The sequence below is a fragment of the Protomyctophum bolini genome (genome assembly GCF_963924005.1).
Source record: "Protomyctophum bolini genome assembly, chromosome: 3".
In the NCBI taxonomy this organism is placed as follows: Eukaryota; Metazoa; Chordata; class Actinopteri; order Myctophiformes; family Myctophidae; genus Protomyctophum; species Protomyctophum bolini.
Window position 1 is genome coordinate 7,049,050 of NC_137864.1, and position 27,732 is coordinate 7,076,781.

Sequence of the window (27,732 nt, forward strand, 5' to 3'; positions counted from 1 at the left end):
CATAAAAGCTCTCAGGTGCCCGCTAATGCCAGTGAGCTAATAGAGCAGCATATAGGCTAGCGTACCTGGATGCCAGTTTGTTCTTCTCCTTGCGGGAGCGGGCGCGGGCCACGGCGGGCAGGTCGTTGACCGGGCCCATGCCGTCGATGGCGGCGTTGAGCTTCTGTAGCTGCTCGCCGATGTTGTGGAGTTTCTGGGGGTTGGGCGTCAGGTCACTAGCGTCCGTCTTGCGGGCTTTGCGCCGCCCCTTCTTTCCTGGAGAGGACAAGGGGTTTACAGCAAGGTTTACAGCAAGGACAAGAGGTTTACAGCAAGGTTTACACTACAGCAAGGTTTGAATGTATGTCGATCTGTCTTCAAATTATTCAACATTTTCCAAATGTTTTCGATATTTTCCAGAGGTTTTCGAAAATAGCAGATGTACAAACTTGCGGTCATGTGGTGCGGCACGACGTGACGTGCTTTAAGCTTGTATGTCTACTATTTTTGAATAGCTAACGTATTAATGGATTAAAGTAGGGGATAATACAGTCAAAAAATGGCCAAATCGTTACGTGGCGGATACAAGCATGACATTTGGTACAGATGTCCCCTTGGGTCATCCTAAAACATCCTAGAAGGGGTGCCCAAAATAAATCTTTAACAGAAAGTGAAGAATTATTGACAAAATTGAAAATGGCCACCTACAGTGTTGATGATTGACTCAAAAGGCCTATAGAATCTCATAGAAGCACATCATTTGGCACATATGTCCCTTGGGTCAACCTAAAAGACATCCTAGAAGGAATCTGTTAGTGTTATTGAAAATAATGTTAATGGCTGCCTGCAGTGTTGTCGATTGACTTAAAAGACAACTAAAGAATCTCATAAAAGTATGAAATGTGGTACAAATATCCCTTGGGTAATGTTAAAGCATCCTACAAGGGGTTCCAGTTCCACTGCTCCAGTGAATGATGTGTGCGGATAGGCTGGGATAGCTCATAGCTGCTCTTATTGGTGGATTTATAAACAAAGTGAGACTTAATAGGTTTGATCACACACACACATGCGCACACAAGTCTGTTTCAGTATCTGTCTGTCACTCTCTCTCTCTCTCTCTCTCTCTCGCTCGCTCACATGTAGGCTACGCACACTGTCACACACACACACACACACACACACACACACACACACACACACACACACACACACAAGCGCACGCACGCACACACACACACACACACACACACACACACACAAGCGCACGCACGCACGCCCAGCCTCTTTCAGTGTCTGTCTGAATCTCTCTCGCTCACTCACTCTCGCTCGCTCACATGTGCGGGCGCACACGTCACACACACACACACACACAGACACATGTGCGTAGTGAGTACTTCACCGACTGATGTGAAGCTGACAGCTATTGAGATTCGAGCATGTGTGTGTGTGTGTGTGTGCGTGCGTGCGTGCGTGCGTGTGTGCGTGCGTGTGTGCGTGCGTGCGTGCGTGCGTGCGTGCGTGCGTGTGTGCGCCTCTGTGACATGACAACTGATTGACAAGAAGACAGTGATGTGTGAAGTTACAGGAGGAGATGTTTCTCAATGTGGAAATCCCGCTGTCATGACAACAGTGCTAGTGCACGTTTCCACAGCCCGCATCCCTCATACATTTTAGGTCATCCTAATTCCCCACTTGTGGGCCGGTGAAACACTAGAGGGCTGTGAGGATATTGCAAAGTCAGTGGGCCTAACCCTCCAAATAATTGAATTGAACGTTCGCCCCATTATGAGATGCCCAGAATAGAGCGTATATGCGCGTGACATCATCATCAAACCAGGAAGTTATGCAGGAACGCCTACTGAGTGGCAAAAAAACTACTTTCTGGCCTTGACAGCCCATACATCCACACAGAAAAGTCATATCTGATTGCATTAAACAACATTAAACAATGCTAAACTCACTTTGCCTGTTGCAGCATGAAGCGTTGCAGCAACAAGTCTTCCCTCAGCTACTTGTCAAACTGGCCAGGATGATCCGGTGCACTCACTTGGCTCTAAAACAAGTTGACTTTCATTCCCCCATAACTCTGAAAGTGTTCAAATGGAACCGCGAGGGTGCATTTTGGTTCCGTTTGTTACACTCTCTACAGACCTGTATGGGTCCATTTGGAACCCTATCAAGGAACGCTGAGTGTCCCGGACGACACTTTTGAGAACCACTGATCCTGTGCATTTTGATTCAAATTCAAGAGTTCAGCTTTGCTAGTCAGAGTCCAAGCAAAATGAGAGAGAGAGAGTGCGAGAGTGTGAGAGAGAGAAAGTGTGTGAGAGAGAGAGAGAGAGAGAGAGAGAGAGAGAGAGAGAGAGAGAGAGAGAGAGAGAGAGATAGGCCATTCACACTGAGACGGACTGAACTGACGGAACCGTTTCCGAATACGGTTGCCTGGTCCCCGATGGCCATGATTCACATTGCCCAACAGCAGCACCCGGGTACACTGACCATCAACTCTGCGACATTGTCTCAAATAAATCCAGACACACTGCATTGCATTGCCTCTTTGGCTCTTTGTGCCGTCATACTACTTCACTGTCAGCCTGCCTGCTATTCACTGTGTCAGTCAGTTCTGTGCTCCAGTGTCGTGTTTGCTATGGTTCCTACTTTATTTTTATAATTTTTATCCCACGATTTTGTAACCCAGTTTTCTTTTTCACCCAGTGCCAATTATCTAATGTAATCCTGGGCGCTACACTTCCTCTGCCAACCTGGGGGGGCAGCGGACTGACCTCATGCCTCCTTCTATGCATGAGGAGTCCAAGCTGCTTCTTTTCACCTGACAGAGGGGAATTTCCCTGGCCGGACGTAGCGCGTGGAAGGGACACGTTATTCCGACCAGTTCCTTTCCCCTCCATCAGGCGCCCCGGCTGGCCAGGGGGAGGTAGTTTTAGAGACCAGGATTACGGCATGTTTTTGTGAGGGTATCTACCCTAGGGGACACGGGGAGAACATGCAAACTCCACACAGAAAGGCCCTATCGCCAACCCCCACCTCGGGTATGGGCACTGATGACGCGGAGGAGGGAACACGCCGCCAGTGCCCACAGTGTCCCCAGTGGGAATCGAACCCAGGACCTTCTAGCTGTGAGGCGACAGCACTACCAACTGTGCCACCGTGCCCCATGGTTCCTACTTTAGCATTATTATTATTTTTGTTTTACTTTGGAAACTATGCCAAGCAAAGCCCAAGAGCCACGTATAGTCTGCAGAATAAGATCAGCATGTACTGCGGTGCTGCGCATATACGCAGATTCGTTCCAGAGGCGTTGAGAAATGCGCTGGTGTTACGCGTCGCGCAGCGGCTGTGTGGTTTTTTTTTTGACGCTTGGCTCGTCGACTAGAGATTATGTCACGTTCTTTTAAAAAAAGCATTCCACTTCCTTCTTTAGGTACGCATGCATTCACATTGGAACGATCCGTATCTGTACACACTTCAACGGTCCAGAGACCCCCCCCCCCCCATGCGGTCCTGGGGACGGTTGGGCGATCCGCTCCCGGGAACGGTACGCATCATTCACACTACCACAACATCTGCCAAGTGGGCCCCGAGTGCGCACCCGGGACCATGGTGTGAATCGCCCCTCAGAGAGAGAAAGTAACTGAATGGAACAGCCGCAGTTTGGGTCTGGACTCTGGAGTGTTATGGAGAGTGCAAATGTATTAAAGGACCACTTCACCACTTTTCAACCTATCTTCATATAATAGGTCCTAACTAATAATCATGATAAAATGGCACGATTTTGTTCTACTCAGTCTGTGTCTCATAGGAGAGCTGTGGGCAGTTTAGAAACTGTCTTCCAGTGACATCATGATTAGGCAGATTTTTTTTTAAAACAAGATTTTTTTTACAAAAATGTTTAGATTTTCTTTATCGTGAGAACGATGGCTTCCATTTTCGCATTGCAACTTTTCAGGACTAGAAAGCCTGCAGTTTCTATTAGCTTGTATTCCCCATCGATGATGTCACTGGAAGACGGTTTCTGAACTGCCCACATCCCTCCTATGAGACACGGACCGAGTAGAAAAGAATTGCGCAATTTTTTCATGATTATTACTGAGGACCTATTATATGAAGATAGGTTGAAAAGTGGTGAAGTGGTCCTTTAAGGCTGCCTAAGACCTGAGGCAGATTCTACAAATGTCTTCTAAATCACAACAGTTTTCAGAAAAACGTATGTTGCTATATCAGTGCTGCTCAAACTTTTTCATGTCAAGGACTTCCAAAAAAATGATGCATATACTGTAGCTTGCGATGCTAGTTCTGGCAGATACACTCGAGAGGTTCGAGGTTCAAGGTTGTCTTTATTTGTCTCCCTTGGGAGAAAGTTGTCTTGGAGACGGAGTCACAGCTTCGATCAAATAACAGACACGTTCACATACGAAAAGGAAAAAACACGGACTGCGATTATGCGAGTGAATACGGGTGGTTACAACGGCACTACGCAAGACACATGATTAAGGCAACAAATCGATTAATTCGATAAAAATCGACAATTAACCCGTTCTGGGCGGGAACCCCTTTTGGTGTTTTAACTATAAGCATTATGTTATACTTTAGCTATTGGCGCGCTACGAGCTTGTAGGTCTGCTATCTTAGAAGAATCGTTGTTTTTATCAATCTCTCTCCCAACTTCTACCACACACACACACACACACACACACACACACACACACACACACACAGTTTCAAGTGGCTGCGACGTGTGCGAAAACAGCTGACCTGCGAGTGCATCACCAGGTTGCAAAATCCCCAAAACATGGTATTTGTGAGCACCTGTGTGACTGTCCAAATTTGTTGTCATATTCCCAAAAATGTCCCCATTATCTCTGTGAGCTGCAACAGCAGGTCGCATAGTTACGACCTGCTGTTGCAGTTAAGCATACCATATATGGAGATCCCTGATGTCGTCAATATTGACCAGCAACTCTTCATCTGACCTCAAACCTCAAACACATAGATCTCCATATGGATATATGTCATATGACATTCCATATGTTGATCCCTTCCCATCCATCCTTCCTCCTCGATGTCTCCCTTTTGACTTATACCTGTCCATTCAAACTCTAGACGGGCCCGCCCCAAAGTTATTAGTGCAGTCGCGCCCGGCAGCCGGTTCTCAACAGGCCCGAAAATTAAGGCACGGCCCTAACTGGGCCCTCCCTCATCAAACCCTGGACACTCAAGAGAATGTCCCCGCTACCACCCTTAGAACTCCATGTACTGTATGGAGCTGACCTGTTCTGACATATATTGATCTGTCCTCATCAAACTCTGTACACTCAAGACATGCTCCATATATGGCCAGTACAGAATTCATTCCATGTTGATCTGATCCCCCATGCCAAAGTCTTCCGTCAACGAAGCGGATGTGTGCACGCGACCTTGCCCTTTAGGGCGAGGTCACTTCTCGCCCTCAGGCGTCTTACTGATAACATAATTCAGTTAGATATATAACATAATTCAGTCAGATATTTCAATAATTTGAGAGGTCGGCGGCCACATACATATTATGCGTGTGGCCATCTCCGAATATTTCTTCCAGGGACCCGCAGAAGCAAAGATTTGAGTTAAAAACGTTCACACAAAAATGTTCATTTTTCAAAAATAGCAGATCCACTGGCTTTGTATATCTGCTAGTTTTGAATAGCCAAAATTATAAAGTGGTTAAATCTAAAATGACACAGATGCTTTCCCAGTTTCTATTGGTTAACAACGTGATAAGATAATGTGGTTTTGCCTTCTAATAAAAGGATAGAATATGCAGTATGTGCATGGGTCTGTATATTATGGTATCTCGTTTCATTCGCTCTTCCTCACTCTCCTCGTATTTATTTATTCCTTCTCTTAGCCCCTCCAGTTGAACTGTTTGTCTTTAATGACAGTTGCGGGTCGGGTCAGGTGGTTTTGAAAATAGATGCGGTGAAGCTGGTCAGTTCTTCAACCTATTAATAACTCTGGTGCGGGTCGAAGAAAGAGCAACATTGCGCATCACACAATACACTATGACAGCTGATGTTTGTTTTTACCTCGTTGGATCATTGTGTGTGCCCGGTGCACCATGGCACACATACCGGCGTTCTTGGTACAATATTGATTATCAATCCGACCCTGGCAGTGCATTTGATTATAATTGGCTAAAGGCTGGGTGTGACTGTGATATCTATGTATTACTTTTAATCCTAACCCAAACACAAAACTTAATTCATCAGAGAGCAATAAATGAAATAAAGTCTTCGTGACCAAAATGTTCTTGGGCTTTGCCCCTTTTCTACCTAGCCTCGGAAACACAGACGTTTTCATTTCCAGTTTTCATCTCTGCTGATTTCTGATCGTCTGCACCTTTGTTAAATTGACGCACACACACACACACACACACACACACAACCCTCTCTCTGTCGCTCTAATTAATTAGTCTCATGTCACGCAGCTGTGTCTACATTCTCCCGGTGGATCCTGCCTGGGAGCTGCCTATGCCATAGAAAGCATATACAGTAGGTGGACCCCAGGCTACTTTCTACGTCCCCTATTTTAGGCATCTATCTATAAATGCACCAAGTCTCTGCACGTACATACATACATACTTACATACGTACATACATACGTGTGTACTTCTGTAATCCACGTAACTTGAGAACCGTTCGCCCCACCGACTTCAAATTTGACACACGCGTTCCACACCCCCACAGGGAGTTCAGTGTCCGGTGTCGAGTCCGTCGGATAGCCGGCTGTCCAGAACCAGCACAAAAGCTCTATAGTGTCATTAATTAAAGGGCAAAATGTTCAAAATAAAAAAAACAGGGAGAAGGGCGCACACCAGTGTTGGTGAGGTGCTAATGGCCTTGGGCGGTAAACATAGAAAAATAAGAAAAAGGCCACACACTCATAGCCACGATGCGGCGATATATATATATTCTTTCAGAGCGAACGTTTTTAACTCAAATCTTTGCTTCTGGGGGGAGGTCCCTCATGGAACAACATATTTTCAGATGTGGGTCGGCAGCCAAATACAGATAATTCTGGGGTTCCTTGACATGAAAAAGGTTGAGTACCATATAGAAACATAGGTTTTTCAGAAAACTTTAAGGATTTAGAAGACATTTTTTCAGGTCAAAATGGGTTAAAATGTGATCTGACTCGGGGCTATATAGTTTCCCACCCTGATTGCTGGATTATGTAGTCATTGCGATGCAGCTCAGGTGCAGCACATAAAGAAATCAGTACTCACAACAAGGAGACGCACACACACACGCTGCTGTGGTCTGTACAGAATGAGCAGAAAACTAGGCTTGGAAAACTGTGTGCTGTGCAGATTGCAGGGTGGATACAGGTGCTCACTAATTGAGACTACAGCAGTGATAGGCTACGGTCAATTTGCCCTCTGCCAGCCAACAGTTCTTAATTGAGGAGGTCAGCATGACCTCAGCTCAGTACTTGAGTATATTTGAGCTGGCCTTTTTCACAGTGACCATCGGTATATGCTCACCCTCCCTGCGATACAGTGTGCTCGGTAGCGTGCTGGAGCTCCACGACAGCGACCAGCGCACCTCTCCTCCGCCCAGCTTCTTCTTGGCCGCAGACTCTCGGGCACGCCGGTACTCCCAGAAACAGCGGCGCTTCTGCGGACGCTCCCCCGGACGCTTGGCCGGCTCCGCCTCTACCTCTGCAAAAAGAACACAATGATGGATCAACCCATTAAAACTAATAGGGATAGATAGTATTAGTGCTGTTGCCTGCTAATGAGAGAGAGAGAGAGAGAGAGAGAGGAGGGGGGGGGGGGGGGGGGGGGGAGAGAGAGGGGAGTTGCACCACTCAGTTCACACGGGTGTGATTTTTTAATGATTTATCTTCCCCCCAAGCTTTTTTTCACAATTACAACAAGCATTAATTACATTTTATGTCAAATTACTTAATTTCTGTGCAACAACTGTAAACATGCTTTCATGTTTAAACCTAGCTCGAGTTAACATTCCTTCTTTTCTTTGATGGCATCTTAGGATAGATGTAGACCTATTTGACAGTGCAGAAACATAATTGCCTTCCTTGATGTATTAATGAGCATCAATAACGACCTTTTGTTTTTTTTGGAAAATCGATATATATTTTTTATAAATCGATACATATCGTCGGGATATAATATCGATATGTATCAATATATGACATATCGTTACATGCCTAAATAAAACATTTTAGATTTGAGCAAAAAAATCTGTACCGACAATAAGCCTCTCTGTCCTACATACTTGTTTGTTATCTAATATCTCTTTACACAATATTTTCAATGTACAGAAATGGAGTGTTGACACATTTTACAAGCAGAGGTCTTACATAACTTAAATAACCGTTTTTACTGTAGAACCAGCGATGTTCAGGGTTTATTTTATCTGCTGACATCTAATCTTGGGATGGAAGTCTAGTGGAAATTAATAACTCGTGAATTTCAGATTTGGGAATTTTAAGTACTTAAATGCCATATGGATACCGGACTCCCTCAGGGCTCTACGCTAGTGTATTTTCTGTTTTCTCGACAAGTTCACAACACGTCACACTATAGACATGATGTGAGCTTGTCGATCTGCTATGGGCTTTAAGTGGTTAAAGCCTAAAATGCAACTCTAAATACAAATCTCAATGTTCCCACATTTATTATTGATACTTCTTTATGCTCAAAAAAGGTAAATCAACATCACTTCATTTGCTATTTCACAGTGGTGAACAAGGTTGATTAATTTCACGCCTGAATAGCAAACAGCTATCCAGAAGTAATATGATTATAGCATTAATCTGGTGGTTGAAAATTGGAAAATGTCATTGCAGTGACAAATCTATCTATACATGTGCCGAATCTCTGCAGGCATGCATGTCTGTCTGTCTGTCCGACAAGACTATAGTCTAAGTAGGCTATCACTAACTTTTGATTGTTTGGTTGATTGATTGATTGATTGAATACTTTACAGTGTTATACAAAAGGATGTCTAGACCAGTGGTTCTCAAACTTTTACATTTCAGACAAGGACCCATCTTTACTTGGTGGTGCACGAATGGAACCAAACCAACCCGTTTCTATTTGTACACTGTCAGAGTTATAGACGTGTAAGGGTCCATTTAGAACCCCTCCAAAGAACCCTGGGTGTCCCTGAAGCCCACCATGACACCAGCAGCTCAGCTTTTACGTTTTGGAAGCAAATATTGGCAGCATGTACAGTCCGGTTGAAATGTCAGGAAGGTATAATTCACAACCACCCGTCCGCCCTTAAAACACAAACGCCAGCCATTACAAATGCTTTACTGACTTGCAGCCTCACATGCACAAAGCCATGAATAATTAAATCATAAATAATACAGCGTGCACAGCTCCGCTGCTATAGTGAAAGGAACGAATGAACACGTCACCAAAAGGCAAAGAGTTCGGCTGACAAAAAGTGGGTCGGACTTGTATTGGATGGAAGAAGAAGAAAGAAAGGAGGGGGAAAAAAGGAAACGACAGTTGAAGTGAAACCTCTCCTCGTCAGTGGTCAGTAGTATAGCGTTGTGGGTCCTGAGGCCCACCGTGCATCGACCCCCAGACAGCTGTGAGCCACCAGACAAACAACCCCCCCCCCCCCCCCTTATATAATGAAAGTGTCAACCGTTTTTCCATTGTAAAATGTTATTTTTGTTTGTTCGGTGGCATGGCCGCAACACGACAAACTACAAAAACCAAGCCCTTTATGTAACAACACAGCAATGCTTGGCCTAGACTGCAGAGAGAGAGAGAGAGAGAGAGACAGTCTTTGTCTGCACGACGCGCTCAACCTCATTCTCTCTCCGTCTTGCGCACACACACCATTCACCCCTTCATGCAGTCTAGTCTGCCGCAATTGCCTTGGGTTATCGGGTAAGAATAGCCCGGCCAGACACACACATAACTCGCACACTCAGTACTCAAAAGGGAGAGTAACAATGGGCCGTCTCACGTCGGTAGAAATATGACCCGTCGAAGGTTCCCAAAAAGGCAGGTCTCTGAGAGTGTGCCAGGGACGTATCCGTTACCCTGCAAAATGAGATGCATCTGAGATTTGTTTATCCAAATCCAGAGCCCTTAAGGAGGACAGAAACACCGGGGATGTACGGGAAAGTTTACAGGGATCGTGTTTCCTTATAACCTCAGCATAACAGAAACGCGGGTCCAAGTGTTGTTCACCCATGACTCACTCACTGACACACATCCAGAGTAGGCCAGTTCAACCGGGCCACTCTTGGATGGTAGCCAGCCAAACTGTATTTAAACCATTGTGGCTGAGTTCACTGAGCATTGTATGCAGTTGTTTCCGGTTTGGTTCGTTGAGTTCAGTGCGGAAGAGCGTGACTGGCCTGCACACAGAGCCCTGACCTCGACCCTGTCAAACAAACTTTTGGAATGAAATGGAACGCCAAATGCGACGCAGGCCTATATCGCCCCAACATCAAGCATCTGACCTCCCTAATAATGCACTCTTGTGCAGCTGAACTGGGAGCAAATGCAGCAACAACATGTCCCCCACCTAGTGAGATCCCGGAATAATGGAAAATGACAATGTAATAGTAGCTAAGGATGACCGACGTCTCCACATCAAATCCCTTGATTTGATTCTATTCAGCCACGAAACCATGAACACTTTGACCTCTATTAACGAGTTGCCCAAGTTCATTAATTGTAGAACACTTTCCCTGCGATTTGTGAGTTGCCCGAGTTATGTTTTCATTGTTTAATCCACGTTTTTAATCAGTTTTGAGTCATACGGGCAAACCACCGGACAGAATGGGATATGAGACGCGTTTTGATGACGCCATCGCAAAAAGGCCCGTCGCGCCGGCATGCAAAGGGTTCTGGGAAATTGAGTCCCATTGTTTACATAGGCGAATTTGCCGGAGGAACAAGCCGTGCGCCCGAGCAGGCTATTGTTGTGATCGCCGCTGTGCAATACTTCTCTATACACTACAACTAGCGATTACACCGTTTCAAAGAGTCATTTTCATGACGAGCAACTCAGCGGTTGGTGCAGTGGCTGTTCAATGGTAACTCTACGGCAGTCTATGCTAGACCATTGGCGGCATTCAACCAGTTAACCCATTCTGAACGGGAACCCATTTTGGTGTTAGCATCATGACATGCTTTAGCTATTGAAAAATAGCAGATCTACAAGCTTGTAGGTCTGCTATTTTTGAAGAATCGAAGAACAACTGACATTTTTAGAATCTGATCTCAGGTCAGAATGGGTTAATCAGACCAGTGTGTGTCCAGTGGAAACCTCGTATGAATCTGATCTCAGGTCAGAATGGGTTAATGAGGTCAGACAATGACGTTGGGCAATTAGGCCAGGCTCGCACTTGACAAGGGGGAGATGACAATGGCGCATTGGAGGACGAGGATTGGTATTCTGAAACGGGAAACGACCTTCATGCTAAATTGATAGCATGCCGTTGTCCAGAATTGTAGCATTAAGATTTCCATTCACTGGAACAAAAGGCACAAATTATGAACTCCACTCAGAAAAGGGTATCCATCCACTGACTTCTGTTAATATGATGTATCTTCATATCTTGTATACAAGTGAAAATCAATCAATGCATATAAAATATAACAGCCAAATATTACAACCAAACAAAACACTTCCATGCACTTCCTTTGAACGCTGTGACCAACCTCAACAATCCAGGCTTCATATGTCACAGCCACAGTTTATTTGCCCCACGAAGGGAGGGACTTTCGACCGATAGTTTTAAACCGCAACGGAGGGGGCGCCGTCTCAAGCGATCTTGAGCCACGAGAGACACCACTGAGCGAAGCTAAGGAGAGCGAGTTGCCGTGTCGAACGTTGCGACGTTCTCTTGAGCCAACTCAGCCCCGCCCGAGTCACAACCCGACAGGCACAGAATAGTAAATCATCGTTGTTTGTTTTCGAGACTATAAATTGTGAAGTCGCAAAGGCAAAATGACAGTGCCATCCTTATCTATCATTGTTGCAAACATTAACCCATTTTGGGTGGGAACCGCTGTTGGTGTTTTAAGCATTATGTTATACTTTAGCTATTGAAAATGTGGCACGCTATGAGCTTGTAGGTCTGCTATTTTTTTTAATTCATGAAAATGTGCCTGAAATCTTTGAATATATATTCTTTCAGAGCGAGTTTTTAACTCAAATCTTTGCTTCTGAGGGGTATCTGGAACAACATATTTTCAGATGGGGGTCGACGGCCAAATACATCTAGTTTTGGGGGTCTTTGACATGAAGATGTTTGAAAACGACTGACACAGAAACATAGGGTTTTTCAGAAAACTGTCAGGAATTAGAAGGCATTTTGTAGAATCGTCCTCAGCTCAAAATGGGTTAACAAAATGTCAATACTCACACAACACAAAGGCAGCTGGATTCTGTATGCCAGCTGAGCCACGCTGGTGAGTTTGAGGTTACTGCTGGAGTTACTAGTTACTAGTTACTAGATGTTCCTACTGGATACCAGCCAGTGTTGTGACGTGTTCTACACCGCAACATCTTCAATGTCCAAAGCAGTGGTTCTCAGTCTCGCACATGTTCTCGTCAAGGACCCCCAAAATTGAAATGTATTTGGCTGCGGACCCTCATCCGAAAATATTTTGTACCAGCGACTCCCAAAAGACAAAAGATGCTATTTTTCGTGAAAATGTGGCGCAAATCATTGAATATATATTTCAGAGCGAACATTTTTAACAAAAATATTTGCTTCTGGGGGGGGTCCCTTCAACTACATATTTTGAGATGGGGGTCCGTGGCCCAATGGAGATAATTCTGGGGGTCCTTGACATGAAAAAGGTTGAGCACCACTGACATAGAAACATGGGTTTTTCGGAAAAATGTTAGGATTTAGAAGCCTTTTTTTTTTAATCGACCTCAGTCCAAAATGTGTTAAAGTGGTTATAGACTGACATTGATTGACATCATCTCATACCCTCAGAGACGACGCAGAACGCAGAACAGGGGACAACTCACCGCCTTCCGTCTCAGACGAGCTGGAGTCCTCGGCCTCCACCGTGGTCTCCTCCGCCCCTTCCTCTCCCTCGTCCTCCTCCTCGTCCTCGTCCGGCTCCTCGTCCTCCTCCTCCTCCGCCTCGTCCTCCTCCTGCAGCACCTCGTCGTCCCCGGCCGCCATCTCTGCGGCGGCGGCGGCGCTCTTGCGGCACGGCGGACTCTTCTCCTCCTCGCCCCCGTCTTTGTGCCGCGGCGTGGCCTCCACCCGCCCCTCCTCCTCCTCCTCCTCCTCCTCCTCCGTCTGGGGTTGGTGGTGGTGGTGGTGGTGGGGGGCGTCGTGGCCGGACGCCGCCGCCGCCGCCCCCGACTCTCCTCCCTGGCAGAGGGAGTAGTTGTGCTCCTCGGCGCTGCAGTGCTCCAGAGCCTGCAGGCCCGGAGCAGCGCTGCAGGCTCTGGCCGCCGCTGCCACCGCCTCCGCCGCAGCCTCCGCCGCAGCCACAGCCGCTGCAGCCTCCGCGGCCGCCGCGGCCTCCTCTTCCTCCTGCGCCACCTGATACACCTCCACCACGTGTCCTCTCCTCATCGCACCCGCCTGCCCCGCCCCGGCTGCTCCCACCCCTCCTCCTCCTCCTCCTCCCCCGCCACCGCTAGCTCCTTTCTCTTCGCCGCCGGCGGCGGAGCCAAAGACGCTCGCCCTTTCCGCCGAGGCGGAGGCGGCGGCGGCGGCGGCGGTGAGTAGCTGTCCTCCTCCTCCTCCTCCTCCTCCTCCTCCTCCTCCTCCCTCAGCCGGTTGTTGCTGCTGCTGCTGCTGTTGATGGCGTGGCGCCGCCTGGACCGCCGCCTGGCTCCTCGACCTCCTTGTCTTCTCCTCCTCCTCCTCCTGCCAGCTGCGGCCCCAGCGCCCCATGAGCACCGTGGTCTCCTCCTCCTCCTCGCCGGAGGCGGAGGCCGCCCCCCCTCCTCCTCCCCCGACGAGGCCCACCAGCTTGGTGGTGTAGCGGGTCATCTCGTCCAGGGCCGACACGTCCCAGCGCTCCGGGTGCACCTGGTCCCCCTCGCCGAAGCCGCCGTCGTCCACCAGGTCGCTCAGGAGCTCGAAGGGGCGCTTGCGCGGCGTCGCCGGGGAGCCCAGCATCAGGAGCACGCTCTGGTTGGGGCGAGGTTATATAATAACACAACTCAGCTTTATTCGTGTAATAATAATAGTTAGAACAACCATATACTTCATTGTTATTTCGAGGATCCCCATGAAGCCCTTTTCCACCAGTTCAGGGAACCCGGTTTCAGTTCAGAACTGGTTACATTTTTCAGACCTCCAAAGTTGGAGTGTTTATAATAATTATGAATTGAGTGGGCAAAGCTAAATACGTGATGCGAAGCCCATGCGGAGCTAGTTCAGGCAGGCAACTAGTCGTGAGCGCGCCTATACCCGATCAGGTGACTATAGTCTCATGCACTCTTTACCTGATCAGAGCGTCTATTTAAACCTGCCTATACCTGCTCTTTCCTGGCGGCTTCTCTCCCGCTGCTGCCGTCTCCCTGCCTCGCTCGCTGCTAACCTGCTGCTCATGAAGTTTTTTGCAAAAATCCCACCGCCTCCCCAGCATCCACCTGTATACATGCAGGCTCTGTTTCTAGATGTTACCCTGAAGAAGGCAGTTAATTGGGCCTGCCGAAACTTTGGTTTCTATTCTACTCTGCATCCAAATAAATAACCGGCACTTTGGCTATCAGTGCGTCCGCGCCACTCTTTGGTCTTTTTAGACTTAACTCTTGATCTCTAGATCCCCCTTGGCTTATAACTTAACTAAAATGTAAATGTTACAGGGAATGAATAGGGACAGAGAGCCCTGACGCCAATCTATGCTTAAAATCTCTATGCTCAATTATGCTCAATATACATTCCCCCCCACCCGCACACGGTAACTCGCACACGGTAACTCTGTCCGTTTCGGACAGAGCGGCTCGCTGGAACCAGGCCGGCACCCTGGGCTCGTTCCCGGGGACCCCCTGGGGACCCCCACACGGAGTTGCACCACTCTCTTCACACGGGTGTGATTTTTATTTAGAGCAAAGCTGTACATTCATGGTGTAAGCGTTATGATGACACCGGACGTGCACTGTGCTGAATTTATATATGTTATATATGATGGCTTCAACATTCTATTGTTGCACATGATGTGAAGCCTTTGTCAACATCCTGTCAGCTGTCAAATCAGATCTGTTTATTTCGCTCTTTAATAGTCTTATAGGTCTTACAGGGTCTGTAATGCAAGCACGTTTAAAACTAACACCACTACTACTAATAATACATAGGGCAGCGGTGGCCGAACGGTTTGCGGAGCGGTCTTATATCGGAAGGTCGCTAGTTCGTATCCCCGGACCGGCACGTTAAAATTACCACAGCTGAAGTGCTCTTGGACAACGCATTGAACCCCTACCATGAAATGTTCTATGAGCAGGGCCTGGCTGTAAACAAGTTCTTGAGCTTAGTCCAGTTACCCTGGGTAAACATAGTAACTTTCCTTTCCTTACATATAATCTTTTTATTTTTTGCTATTGTTTGAACAAAGAATGTCATTAGCCTTTTAGCTTTTTAAATGTTGATGTATGTATGTTATGTATGTATTATCTATGTTTTTCGACTATATGTGTAGTAGAAATACATCGATAACTTTACCATGTTTTTTAACCTTCGATTGTCTTTTGACCATCTGTGCGTGACGCTTGTAAAGCCATTAAATAAAAACTAAAATAATAACAATTCCAACTCATATCACTAACTAACAGCTTTGTATCCTTTTATATCATTTGGCAGGACAACGGTTAACAAACAGGAAGTTCACAAAGGTTGAAACCGTCAGGAGACAGCTGTGTTATTGTTTACAGAATAAAACCGTCTAGTAGTCTATCTGTAATATGAGCATTTTGAACTAAAGCCAAGCTTTGACTGTGGGCGTGGGGGGGGTGTTCACCTGGTCGTACTCGGTCCTGCCCCCTAGTGGCGACATGGCCAAAGGGTAGGGGCTCAGCAGGCCCCTGTGGCCCCCATAGGCCTCGCCAAAAGCAGGCTCCATCCCATTCATGCCCGGCTGGAGTGGAACAGAACACACACACACACACACGCACACACACACACACACACACACAGACACACACAGAAACCCAGTGAATGCCCATTCAGACAAGCATTATCAGGTAACAACAACGTCATTCGGGTGTGTTCAATTTTTTACCTGAGGCATGCCCGAGGCAGGTGGGTGTCAGGGCGTGGTCACAGTGCTAATGGTGTAATGGTGTTCAGCTGCAACGCACAACAACAAATCACGATTAGCTCCACGGAACAAGCAGAGGAATCACGCTATGCTTTAGTTGTGTGCCGGTGTCGCACACCGAAGTTATAGCAGATCTACAAGCGCCCTAAACTGGTATAGATAAGCTGTTTTGGGTGCGTCGTCACACCCACGCGCAACAAAGTATAGCACATGCGGTTAAAAGCTGTAATCTGGAACTTGCGCGTGATACTACTGGCACTCTAGCTGTTATTAGAACCGCGAGTATACCAACATTTCTACTGCCAAGGTAGTACAGAAATCCAGTTTGGGCGGAGGAGGATATATTGTACAGTACCGTGAGCTTCCATGCTACAGTATATCACGTGTCAACCAGTGTCCCACAGGATATATACAGTACATCTCTCAATGGACGGCGCTGGTATATAGACCAACTACAACCACCGCAAATGTGCTATAGTTACATTGTCAGTCCCTGAAGAAGACCTGCCCAGCTTTCCAGGTGGTTGGTATTCATTCAATACATTAAATTACCATCCATTGTGGGCTTCGTGGCTATGAGTGTGCAGCCTTTTTATTCACCTTACATTAAAACTTATTCACCAAGGTCAGCAGGCACCTCTTCAATACTGCATGTATGGCCTTCTCCTGTTTTATTTTCCCAGTTATACATTTCATTAACATGCTCTAACCATACAGAATGTTCAAATAATGTTTCATTCACACAGAGACAAGCTTATATGGATGGCAGAGCTTTGTGGCAGAGGACCCAGAAGTGGGAGGTGGATCATGGATGGAGGCCAGAGGGTAGTGGAAGAGGGAAGCCGTGTCTCTCCTTACCTAAGGTGACGTGGTTCAAGTTGGGAAGGTCGACCTTTAAGTCCTCTTCACATGACTCGTTATTCCTGCTGCTCTCAGCCTCCCCAGCAGCTGGAGGGGGATAGACGAAGAGGTCAGATTAGGGCAGGGAAGATAAGATAACCCAAAAACTACTCTATATCCAAACCAAACATATTATCGTCGCTGTGGGGGGCAGAAACCTCCTATCTCCATGTTCATATGTATCATATTACTACAGCGTTACGCACGCGCTCAAAAGTAGCAGATCCATAAGCTCGAAAAGCTGTGTGAAGTGACGAGTTTACTTGTCGATCCGCTGCTATACTTTTGAATTTGAATCCTAAATACGAGGTGTCCGCCTGATAAAGACGATAGATTCAGACTTAATCTTGTTCATGTACTGTACTGTAGGTTAATGGAATAATCGACAACATGTTTTTCTTTTCTTTTCGACACAAAATAATTCTAATAGGGATTTATAAGCTCACAGCATGACATATAGATCCATTTACATAATGTGACATGATGTGATGAGCGTGAATCATAGACTGTAAACATCTGCGTGAATGCTTTGTGCAGTGTCTTCGACTTCATGAACTGGATGGTCAACCACCGTATAGCGCTGGGTACAGCCTGTAACCTATATCAGCTGTTGCCCGACTGTGGCAAGTAAATGACATATTCGGGCAAGTGGAGTTTTCTCTCAGGTTGCCCCGACGGGAAAGTGTGTTTGAATTGGGGACGCAAACGTCGTCATTAAATATTACTGGTTATATATTATGAAAGAACACACACACACACACACACACACACACACACACACACACACACACACACACACACAATTGGTGATGTTTATTTTTCAAAACAGCACACAGCATTTCATGCTGTATCAATACAGTATCCTTCTCTGGCAATGAGTACGACAGGCACATCTAGTGTGTGGCTGAGCATAGACATGGTAACGCCCCACCTGCCTCTGATTGGCCTACCGACACTGCCCGCCTCGACTGTCCTCTGAGATGCGAGGTTACTCAGACAGAATGCAGCCTTGTAACTAACTTGTACGTTTTATTTTTGTAGAAGAGCCAAACTAAGACAGCAGACAGCCTAAGTACAAATATAATTTATGAAAAGCTACTACAGTGAAGTCTGTTCACAGAAGTTGTTGTAGGCTATGTGGGGATTATCTGACGAGGTACCATTTGAGTGTGCAAAACCTTACATATACTAAATAATATTAAATTGTTTATAGGGTCAATATAAGTAAAATAATATAGCCTTTCTACAGGCTATATTATCTTTCTATATATTTATATTTTTCCAAAAAGAATACAAACAGCCAATAGCATATACAAAGTTATCCCCCTCACTGGTGAAACTTCCGGGAGGAAAAACGGGCAAGCACCGGGTGAGTTGTCCAGTATTCTACGCTGACATTGGGGGGGAGGTGTGCTATTGATGCAGCGGATCAGAGAAAGTGGCAAAGTGGGCTGTGGACTATTGTGGACACGCTGAAGAATGTATTCTCTGAGCACAGACGCAGTTCACTTAATGCGACCTGCGGGTTATTGATTTCAGCTGTTACAATTCCAAACATGCATGCAAACATGACCTGCTTTAATTACTCTTTTTTTTTGTCCAATGTATTTGCATTTAAGTTCATAATCAAAAGTTAACATAACATATTGACAACATAATGACATAATGACATAATGACAACATAAATAATTCAGGATTCCAATTTTTCTTTTTTTTTAAAGCAGATCTACAAGCTCAAAATGCATCGCACTGTGACACGTTTTGAGCTTGTAGATCAGCTATTTTTGACTATATGCATTGTGGCCCTCTGGAGTGAGTGCCCTATCCAATGTTTTGATTTGTACTTGTGTTCTCCCCTGCTGATGTTGGCAAATGGCAATAATAGCACAGTAAAGATGATGATAATCTAATGATGTGTGTAGTTCTTTATAGATCTAGCCTCTTCATTTTTATGTCAAAGTGCACCAGATTGAAGCATTTTCATCGCAAAAGATAATAATAATCTGGAGCCCAGGGGGGCAAGCCCACTGTTTGATCTAACAACGCAATATGTAATACAAATTTGCCCCCTCTAAAGCCCCTCAGCCACCAGGCCGAAGGCATGGGGAGAGAGTATGTTTTGCACTCCGTCCGTGTGTGTGTGTGTGTGTGTGTGTGTGTGTGTGTGTGTGTGTGTGTGTGTGTGTGTGTGTGTGTGTGTGTGTGTGTGTGTGTGTGTGTGTGTGTGTGTGTGTGTGTGTGTGTGTGTGTGTGTGTGTGTGTGTGTGTGTGTGTGTGTGTGTGTGTGTGTGTGTCCGTCCGTCCGTCTGTGTACAGCTATTCTCCGGCACCGTTAACCCGGTCGATGCCAAATTTTGCACACACACTCCCTGGATGCCAACGATGAACCTCTGCCCATTTTGAAACTTTCCAGAACGGCCTGTTATAGCGCCACCAGGAGGACGACTTTTGAAAAACACATTTTTGGATATTAGTCCTCTAGATTCTGTCCAGAAATCACGCAAATCATTACACGGTATCTCTATAGAGCGCCGCAGTCCCCGCCCCCTTTCAGAAAGCGAGTGGCCCAGGAAGTGAAAGCCCCATGCATTCTGCCATCGGCACTTTTAATATAATTTATTTAAAGACGGTTACGCCGCGGACAAAGCCAATTCGGATCGTGACGAATCATGACAATGAACACAATATTTTGGGCCGATCAAATAATTTACAAGACGAAAAATAAAACAAATAGTGTTGTCTCCTGACTTTCTTTTCTTCTTTCTAATGATTTGATCGTCCCAAAATATTGTGTTCATTGTCATGATTCGTCACGATCCGAATTGGCTTTGTCCACGGCGTAACCGTCTTTAAATAAATTATATTAAAAGTGCCGATGGCAGAATGCATGGGGCTTTCACTTCCTGGGCCACTCTCTTTTCTGAAAGGGGGCGGGGACTGCGGCGCTCTATAGTCATGTGTTCAAGACGGATCTGTTCGATTTTTCATATTCCATCCTGATTGGCTAACATTGGCTTTCAAAGTTTGCAGGATTGGCCCATTTTGAACAAAAAGCCTCAAATCATGAACGCAGCGTGCAATTTACATGAAATCTTTCATGGACTTCCCTACTAGGCTGAGGAATATATCCCTCTTCACATTGGCCTGTTATAGCGCCACCAACAGGTGGATTTTTGCAATACACATTTTTGGCACAAAATGCCTCAAATCATCCAATTGCCATCCAAGGTGTAAGAAGAAATGGCACCCTTTTCACATTGGCTTATTATAGCGCCACCAGGCCACAACCTGACCTGCCCTGGTGGAGACCTGTGCCCCGAGGGGCACTTTTTCTATAGTTTCTTCCTGCAGCCGGCTCTGGAGTACGATATGAACAGCGTACGTACAGTATATATATTTCTTAAATCACAGCTACCTATATGTCACACAAATTCTTCACTGTGAAGAGTTTTGACACTGGCATAGCATGGAGAGAAGAGGAACAGAGATGCAGGCCCGGCTTCTATGCTCGAGGCACTCCTCTGAGCCTGAGATGATGAAACACAAAGCAATATAAATACACATTCTCTCTCTCTCTCTCTCTCTTACACACACACACACACACACACACACACACACACACACACACACACGCGCACACTCTGGCTGATCCCAAGTCTCTGCAGACCACAACAATACACCTCTATGTGAATATAGGAGGAAGCGACTCAAACTGAACCAGGTTCAGTGTGGACTGAGAACAGTGCTATACAATGTCTGTGGCGCAGTGACCTCAGGCGCACAAGAATGAGGAAATGGGAATCGGCTGAGAGGTTATGGCACCTCCTTGGCATGCTATGCGGAAAAATAGCTTGTGTGCATCCTACACACAGCTCACACAAACCGTAAACAAGAACCGACAAGGCTTTCTGTTGTCGCTGTTGCCGATAGTGTGACACTGACGCAATATGTCAACAACGTCAAGATAATGAAAGTTTCTTTCTTCACTCGATGTTTAAATATGACAAACAACAGCCTCCGTCTCATCATGCAGAAGCCCAAGTGGCATAGTTCTGAAAAGTATGCATTTCAGTGTGCCCTGAGGCGTCGTTTCATTCTGTCAGTTATCAAATAGATAACAACACAAAACAAAATGGATCATTAAAAAAAAAAGGCATGCTGTACTGTACCTGCTCTCGTCCATATCCCTTCAATATATGACCATCGTTTCTAGAGGTTTAATTAGGTTGTATAAGTAAAGTCAAGCGGTGTTTGTCTGAGGCGATTTCAAATCTCTACGTCTTCTTTGGCTACGGGTGTAAGGTAAAATGCTATCCATATACATAGCCATCAAGTTGTGTATTAAAAAAACAACCTAGCAATCATTTATTGAATGTTGATTCAACATAGCCTCATTCCAAAGGTCAGTGAGTGGCCAGGCACTGTGGCCATAAACACAGCCTTCAAGTAGGAATCCAATGCAGGTCAACTAAAGTCAGAGTAACAAGTAACATCACCTCCACCGGGCCTTCTTTAATAAGCACCTAGAACTGGAGCCATCGGCATAATGCATTAGGTAATTCAGCTAACTACCGCCAAAGAACCTGATGGCCTCACAACTGGATATCTGCACAACTGTAACTAAGGCCTCGTACTCAGACAGATAGACAGACAGACAGATACACACATGCGGTCAGTCAAATTGGAGCGGTTAAGCGAGGCTCAAAAATGGTGAACATAGCCGATGTACAAGCTCACAATCTGTCGCCATTCTGGAAAGACGAAGTATATAATAGGGCTATTGTCAAATGACTGAAATGTATACAGAGCTGAAGTGCTTATCATTTAATGTTCATTTCATGAAAGCAAAACTGTGGAAAACACACACACACACACACACACACACACACACACACACACACACACACACACACACACACTTCATATACACAGCCGCTGTCAAGTTTAATGAGTGTGCAACTTTTCTAGTTAACCTACTGTGTACTGTATACACTGAGCACATGCTGCCAAATAAGGCCCCGGCCAGAGGTGCTCTTAAGAGATTCCATGTGAAATGAGCTTTATAGTTGAATACGCCTCGTTCCTATAACTTACGTCTAACTCGACATGTTGATGGGACGTTTGGGAAGCATTGTGAAAAACATGTCGGCTATAAGCACGGAATAAAGACCGTCCACAGTGTCCATTAAATGACCACAGTGAGAAGTGTGTAGCGGCAGCCTACTGCAGGCTGCCAGACAGGGAGGGCACCTGTCCTGAATGTATGGAATTAAAACTATATGGAATAGTTTAATGACGCAGTGCGAAATTATAAGATTGAGGAGATCTCCTCAATCTTGACTTCACACAAATCGATTGCATTTGTCAAATGCTCATAAATGTTTTACTGCACGTATACATTTAGGAGCATTTGACAAATGATTGTTGTGGCAGACTCTGCCAGTATAGAAACAATACAAGTATATATAATAATAATAATAATAATAATAATAATAATAATAAATAATAATATAGGTTATAATAAAAGGGTGTAGGCTACAGGATATAGTATAGTATGAAGTGCCAGTTGAAGTGTATTCATCTACAATAGCCTGCTGGGTGTGCAAAAAAAAAACCAACATCAATAATACAGTGCAGAGAAAAGACAAGGCAAGCACATACAATTTAGAGTTTGTAGAGTTTGGAATTGCACCTTCCCTGAGGTTACTCCTTTATAAATAGGCTAAGTAAGCGTTGGCTGATGAATCGAGTTACTTGACAACATTCTATAAACATGAGCAGTTAGACCAAACAACGACATGTGCGCGCGCGCGCACACACACACACACACACACACACACACACACACACGGGCCTCATTATGCAATGTAATGTAAAACATTAGAAAGGATGGGAGGCTTGCCTCAGTGCAAAGGAAGGAAGGAAGGATGGATGGATGGATGATGTTGATGACGGTTACGCGCGCATTAAATCTCCCTCGTGCTCCACCGAAACCAACACAATTCTATATAAATCTCTCAGAAAAGTGCACCTTTCAACAAAAAATAAATATATATATATATATATATATATATATATATACAAATACCAATAGCCTAATAAAAAAATCACGCGCATACAGTATACACACATCACACACACACACGCGTATTCTGGCAGACTGTCTGTGACTTATGATAGCACGCACCAGCAGCGTGGAATCGTCGCGCGTGGCAAAGCCGAGCGAGACGGGAACCCACCACCGGGGGCTGACTGGGGAGGGGGGGGAGGGGGGGCGGGGGGTGCTGGCTGTCTGGGAGGCCAATTTACCAAATTAAGATCCGATCATGCAGCGGGTGGACAAAAGCGCTGCCTCGGCATTGAAAATGCACCCTTTTTTCTGTGTCCTCAGCAGGAACTTGAAACACTATAGAGCCATTATTATACCGCGCCGCGAGAGAGAGAGAGAGAGAGAGAGGAGGACCGCTAGCCTTTAATACCTAAAATGAACCCGATGCCCCCTTCCCCTCCCTCCTCCTCCTCCTCTCTCCTCTTGATGTGTCCTTCTCCTCTCCTCTCCTCTCTCCTCCCGTGTCCTTGTGGAGTCTGTGTGTTCCTCCTTCGATGCTGATGATGACAGAGAAACAAAGTATAGCTCCCACGCTTCGCTGCCTCTGCCTGCATGCGTGCCAATCCGTACGTGCGTCCCCCAATTATTATTCCCCGAGAAAAGATAATAGGCTATCAAACCGATTAGCCTATAGTGGACCGTTGCAACAACGTCTAGTCGGGACGTAGCCTGGTCTGTCTGGATGTCTGTCTGGCTGGCTGGCTGCACAGCTGGATCATGGGTGCCCACAACAAAGATAATGAACCTGAACGTCTAGGTGCCATGGCAGCGTGCGTGTCCCGACCGACTCCCCCCGCATGGCATGCAATGTTGCATGCAACGCGAGAGGGAAAGCACCACCATCACCACTACTTCTATCACCATCACCACTATCTTCCACACTATTATACACCATCCGATCAAAAATGCTGCCCAAAAATAACGCCGTTAATTAGCCTATATGCAAAATGCATATCATTAACCTCATCCTTAATTCTCACCGTTCGCTTTGGTATATCCAGTAGAATCAAAGGGAATGTCCTTTTTTAAGCGCACGCACACACACACAAACAGACAAAAAAATGGGGCGCAGTTGGCAGTGCCACCGGATGTCCAATATTAATTGTTAATAGGGCACGCCGTAGCAAGAACAAGGCAGATCTGATAGCGCGTGGAGTGGCATCGACTTTTAGCGTAAAATGCACCCCGACCTAAAGCTCTTATATCGCATAGTATGAGTCCCCAAATGACACGTATTGAGAGAGGAATTGTCATATACACTCTGGCTGCTAAACGAAGTTTACTTAAACCACAACATGAACCCTGTGTCCTTCTTCCTCCAGCTGCAGGTGCTGCTTGCATGCCCAACCAAGTGTTCAGAAACAGCCGTTAGCAGCACTTCTCTTCTCTGCCTGTAGCCTAACATCCATGCAACCAATTATACACAACACAACAACAGATGCGTACACAATTGCAGAGTTTAGTCCAACAAAGCACGTGGTGTAAGACGGAAAGAAAGAGAGACTATATTTCCTATAGTAGTCTATTGAACAAACTTAAGCCTCGTTTGTAATCCGTCGTACAGCGGCGTCGCTGGCCAGAAAAGAAGAACAGATGATAGCGACGCGATGTTAGCTTATAGATTTCCATGTAGCCTATATAGATTTTCGGCAAGCGACACCAATATAATATAAAATAGCTTTTGCAGCCTATTATAGCTGTGTGCGTGATGATGATGATGATGATGGCCGTGCAATGCTACAGCTAGACCTTATTAGGTGTTGTCGCGTGCCCCCTATTTTAATATAATTATTTTCTCTATAGGCTACACACCACACAACACAACACCACGGTGGACAAGTGTAAAATGTCGGCCCCGGGTATATCCTATATACCTTCAGATCTGACCACCACGGAGAACAACGACATAAAATAACATGCATAGGCCTAAATAGTTAAGTTTTATGAACAGCTGGTATAGCTGTTCATAATAAACTATATATCCTAAATCCTATCTATCAGACAGACTGCCTATATGGCAGATAATAATAATAATAATAAGGGTAATAATAATAGGGGTAATAATAATAAAAGGGACAAACAAAGGGTAGGGTATTATCCAATATATAATGCATAGGAGGGAGTCAAAACAAAGTGAATTGTCCCACATGAAAGCCTCTTCCTACCGTGTTGGAGATGAGACCAGATGCGTCGGAGGGTAGTGGTGTTGGAGCACTCCTCATCTTTACACTGTGTTGCTTTATTTATTCCATTTGGTAAACTTTCTATGGTGAGAACAAGACAAGTAACAACTACAGCCCCCCTGTACAGTAGTGGACATGTGCCGTCCGCATGACTCTCTCTCTCTCTCTCTCTCTGTCTCTCTCTCCCCAATTCCAAAAGCAGTGTAGTTTCCGTATAGCATAGAAGCGATATCACACTTTTCTTTTCGTCCGCTTTTTTTGACACAGAGAGAGAGAGAGAGATGGGAAGAGAGAGGGCCAGGGGAGAGAGAGACAGAGCGAGAGAGAGAGAGAGAGGGGGGGGGGTTGTGGGAGAGAGAGGGGGTGGGGGGGAGGGCGTGGACCCGCCAATGGATGCTTTGTTGTTATTTTGTATCCGTGTTGCGCACTTGTTCCATCTTTCTCTCTCTCTCAGTTGCTACTTTTAGTAGCCCTAACAGGCTCTGAAAATGCAAAAAAGCAACACGCGCAGCTTCCTGTGTGTAGGCTAAAGCTTTTATTTTCCATCTTTCTTCTTGTTTTTGTTTTTTAATAATAAATAAAAGATGGAGTCTGAGTTAAAAAAAAAAAAAAAAAAAACTGACCTGAATCATCATCAGATCCGGGAAATTGTGTCAGTCGTCGCTGCTATGGACAGACAGACGGACGGATGGACGGCACGGGGGCATTTGAGTTCACGAGCACGGTCCTTGTGCCTCGGGACGGCGCTTCGTTCTAATTCCAGTGAAAACGGATATGGCTGTACTAGTGTGTGTGTGTGTGTGTGTGTGTGTGTGTGTGTGTGTGTGTGTGTGTGTGTGTGTGTGTGTGTGCGTGCGTGTGTGTGTGTGTGTGTGTGTGTGTGGGTGTGTGTGTGTGTGTGTGCGTGCTACGTCATGAGGACGGGGCGGGTTCACGTGACCCGTCTTTAAGGACACAGTGGAAGAATGAGAAGCACGGTTCATTATGCTTCCCCGGCGCGGCGGTGTCGCGCGCGGTGGAGGAGGGGGAGGAGGAAGGATGAACAGATCTACAAGCTCACTCGTGGATCACTCCGTGCCGCGCTGTGAGCTTGTAGGTCTGCTGTTTTCCCCCGCGCGACACCCTCGCGCGACGGAGCATACATTTTTTTTAGGATTTTTGGAGAATGTGAACCCGCTGAACCAACCACACGAGGCGCATGGCATGCATACACACACACAGCATAGACCCGATTATTCACTTTTCTTTTCTATATTATGCTTTTGCTGCCCCATTATGATTATGAAAGAATTGAAATAGGAATAAAGAAGACCTCTATCTCACATTCTTAAAGTCCAGGGAAATATGTTGGCGTTGCAGGCACGTATAAAGGCCTATTTTTTTTTATATATGTTTACATTGTATGTGTGTTTGTTTTATGACATATAAGTTATGCATGTGTGTGCGTGCCACTGGTTGTTCAAACATGCTAAAAAACAACAACGAATTATGTCATTCACGTATTTTAAATGGGAATATAGGTCAAAGCGTGCATGCAGGTCACTATGCTTAAAGGGAAATACCACCATTTCTCACTAGGTCACTCGCCTTGTATCATTAGTGTGGTTACCCGTAGTAATTGTAAACTTTATTAATTATTACGTATACACTTTTTATTTATTTATTCCTTCTATGGGATCCCTGTGACATCATGTAGGACAACTGGTCAACTCAATATATTAGCATCATCATAGGCTATAGGCCTGTATACTGTAGCCTACTTGCAAGACTTAAAGCTTGAAATTGTCAGTGTAATGTTTTAACTATAGAAATAAGTATAGCCTATAGCCGAATGTATTTTTTTTAGCACATATAGTATAATGCAAAGTCATGTTTCCCTCTTTTTCTCAATAATTCAAGTTCAATAGTGCATATATATAATAGTTAGGGGGTCTTTCAGTTTCATCAGAGGGATTCGTCAATCTTTAGCCTAACTGATGAGGGGCAGTCTTCCCTTTCACTGTGAACATAGATATTCAACATAGATGTGCCACGCAACTTTCCTTATAAGGCGCTGAACTGAAGTGCGGCCTGAGGCCTACCAGTCATTAAAAGAATGCTGAATTAACTAGCTTGTATTGGTAACTTTGACTGCACAATAGCCTCCCATTTAACATCCTTGTATAGGCCTATATATTTATTAACCCACAATCAAATGTTATTCTATTTAATTCACTTGCATAATGGGACAGTATGGTGTTTGCATATAGGCCTACATTTACCTTGCC

General features: G+C 45.5%; 2 protein-coding genes across 3 annotated transcripts in view; both read right to left on the reverse strand.

The window, feature by feature from the left end:
• LOC308313128 (uncharacterized protein) overlaps nucleotides 1-13,587 on the reverse strand; it is a 35,188-nt gene extending 21,601 nt beyond the window's left edge. For both annotated transcript variants that reach the window (XR_013963850.1, XM_080760048.1), the window contains exons 1-3: nucleotides 13,020-13,587; nucleotides 7,517-7,693; nucleotides 66-255 (exon numbers count right to left, since the gene is read on the reverse strand). Coding sequence is in view for 1 of the 2 variants with exons in the window: in XM_080760048.1 (XP_080616174.1) it covers nucleotides 66-255; nucleotides 7,517-7,693; nucleotides 13,020-13,581 (929 nt within the window). In the remaining variant the exon portion in view is untranslated. The remainder of the gene's footprint in view (nucleotides 1-65; nucleotides 256-7,516; nucleotides 7,694-13,019) is intronic.
• A 58-nt stretch (nucleotides 13,588-13,645) lies between these two features.
• Nucleotides 13,646-25,727, reverse strand: LOC308311987 (uncharacterized protein; the record flags this gene model as incomplete). Its single annotated transcript, XM_080758819.1, has 6 exons — nucleotides 25,448-25,727; nucleotides 17,132-17,221; nucleotides 16,235-16,302; nucleotides 15,974-16,090; nucleotides 13,689-14,145; nucleotides 13,646-13,656 (listed from the first exon to the last, which is right to left on the reverse strand). Exons 3-6 carry the CDS (start codon nucleotides 16,241-16,243, stop codon nucleotides 13,646-13,648), a joined length of 594 nt encoding a protein of 197 aa, XP_080614945.1. The 5' UTR covers nucleotides 16,244-16,302; nucleotides 17,132-17,221; nucleotides 25,448-25,727.
• Between the last annotated feature and the right edge of the window lie 2,005 nt (nucleotides 25,728-27,732).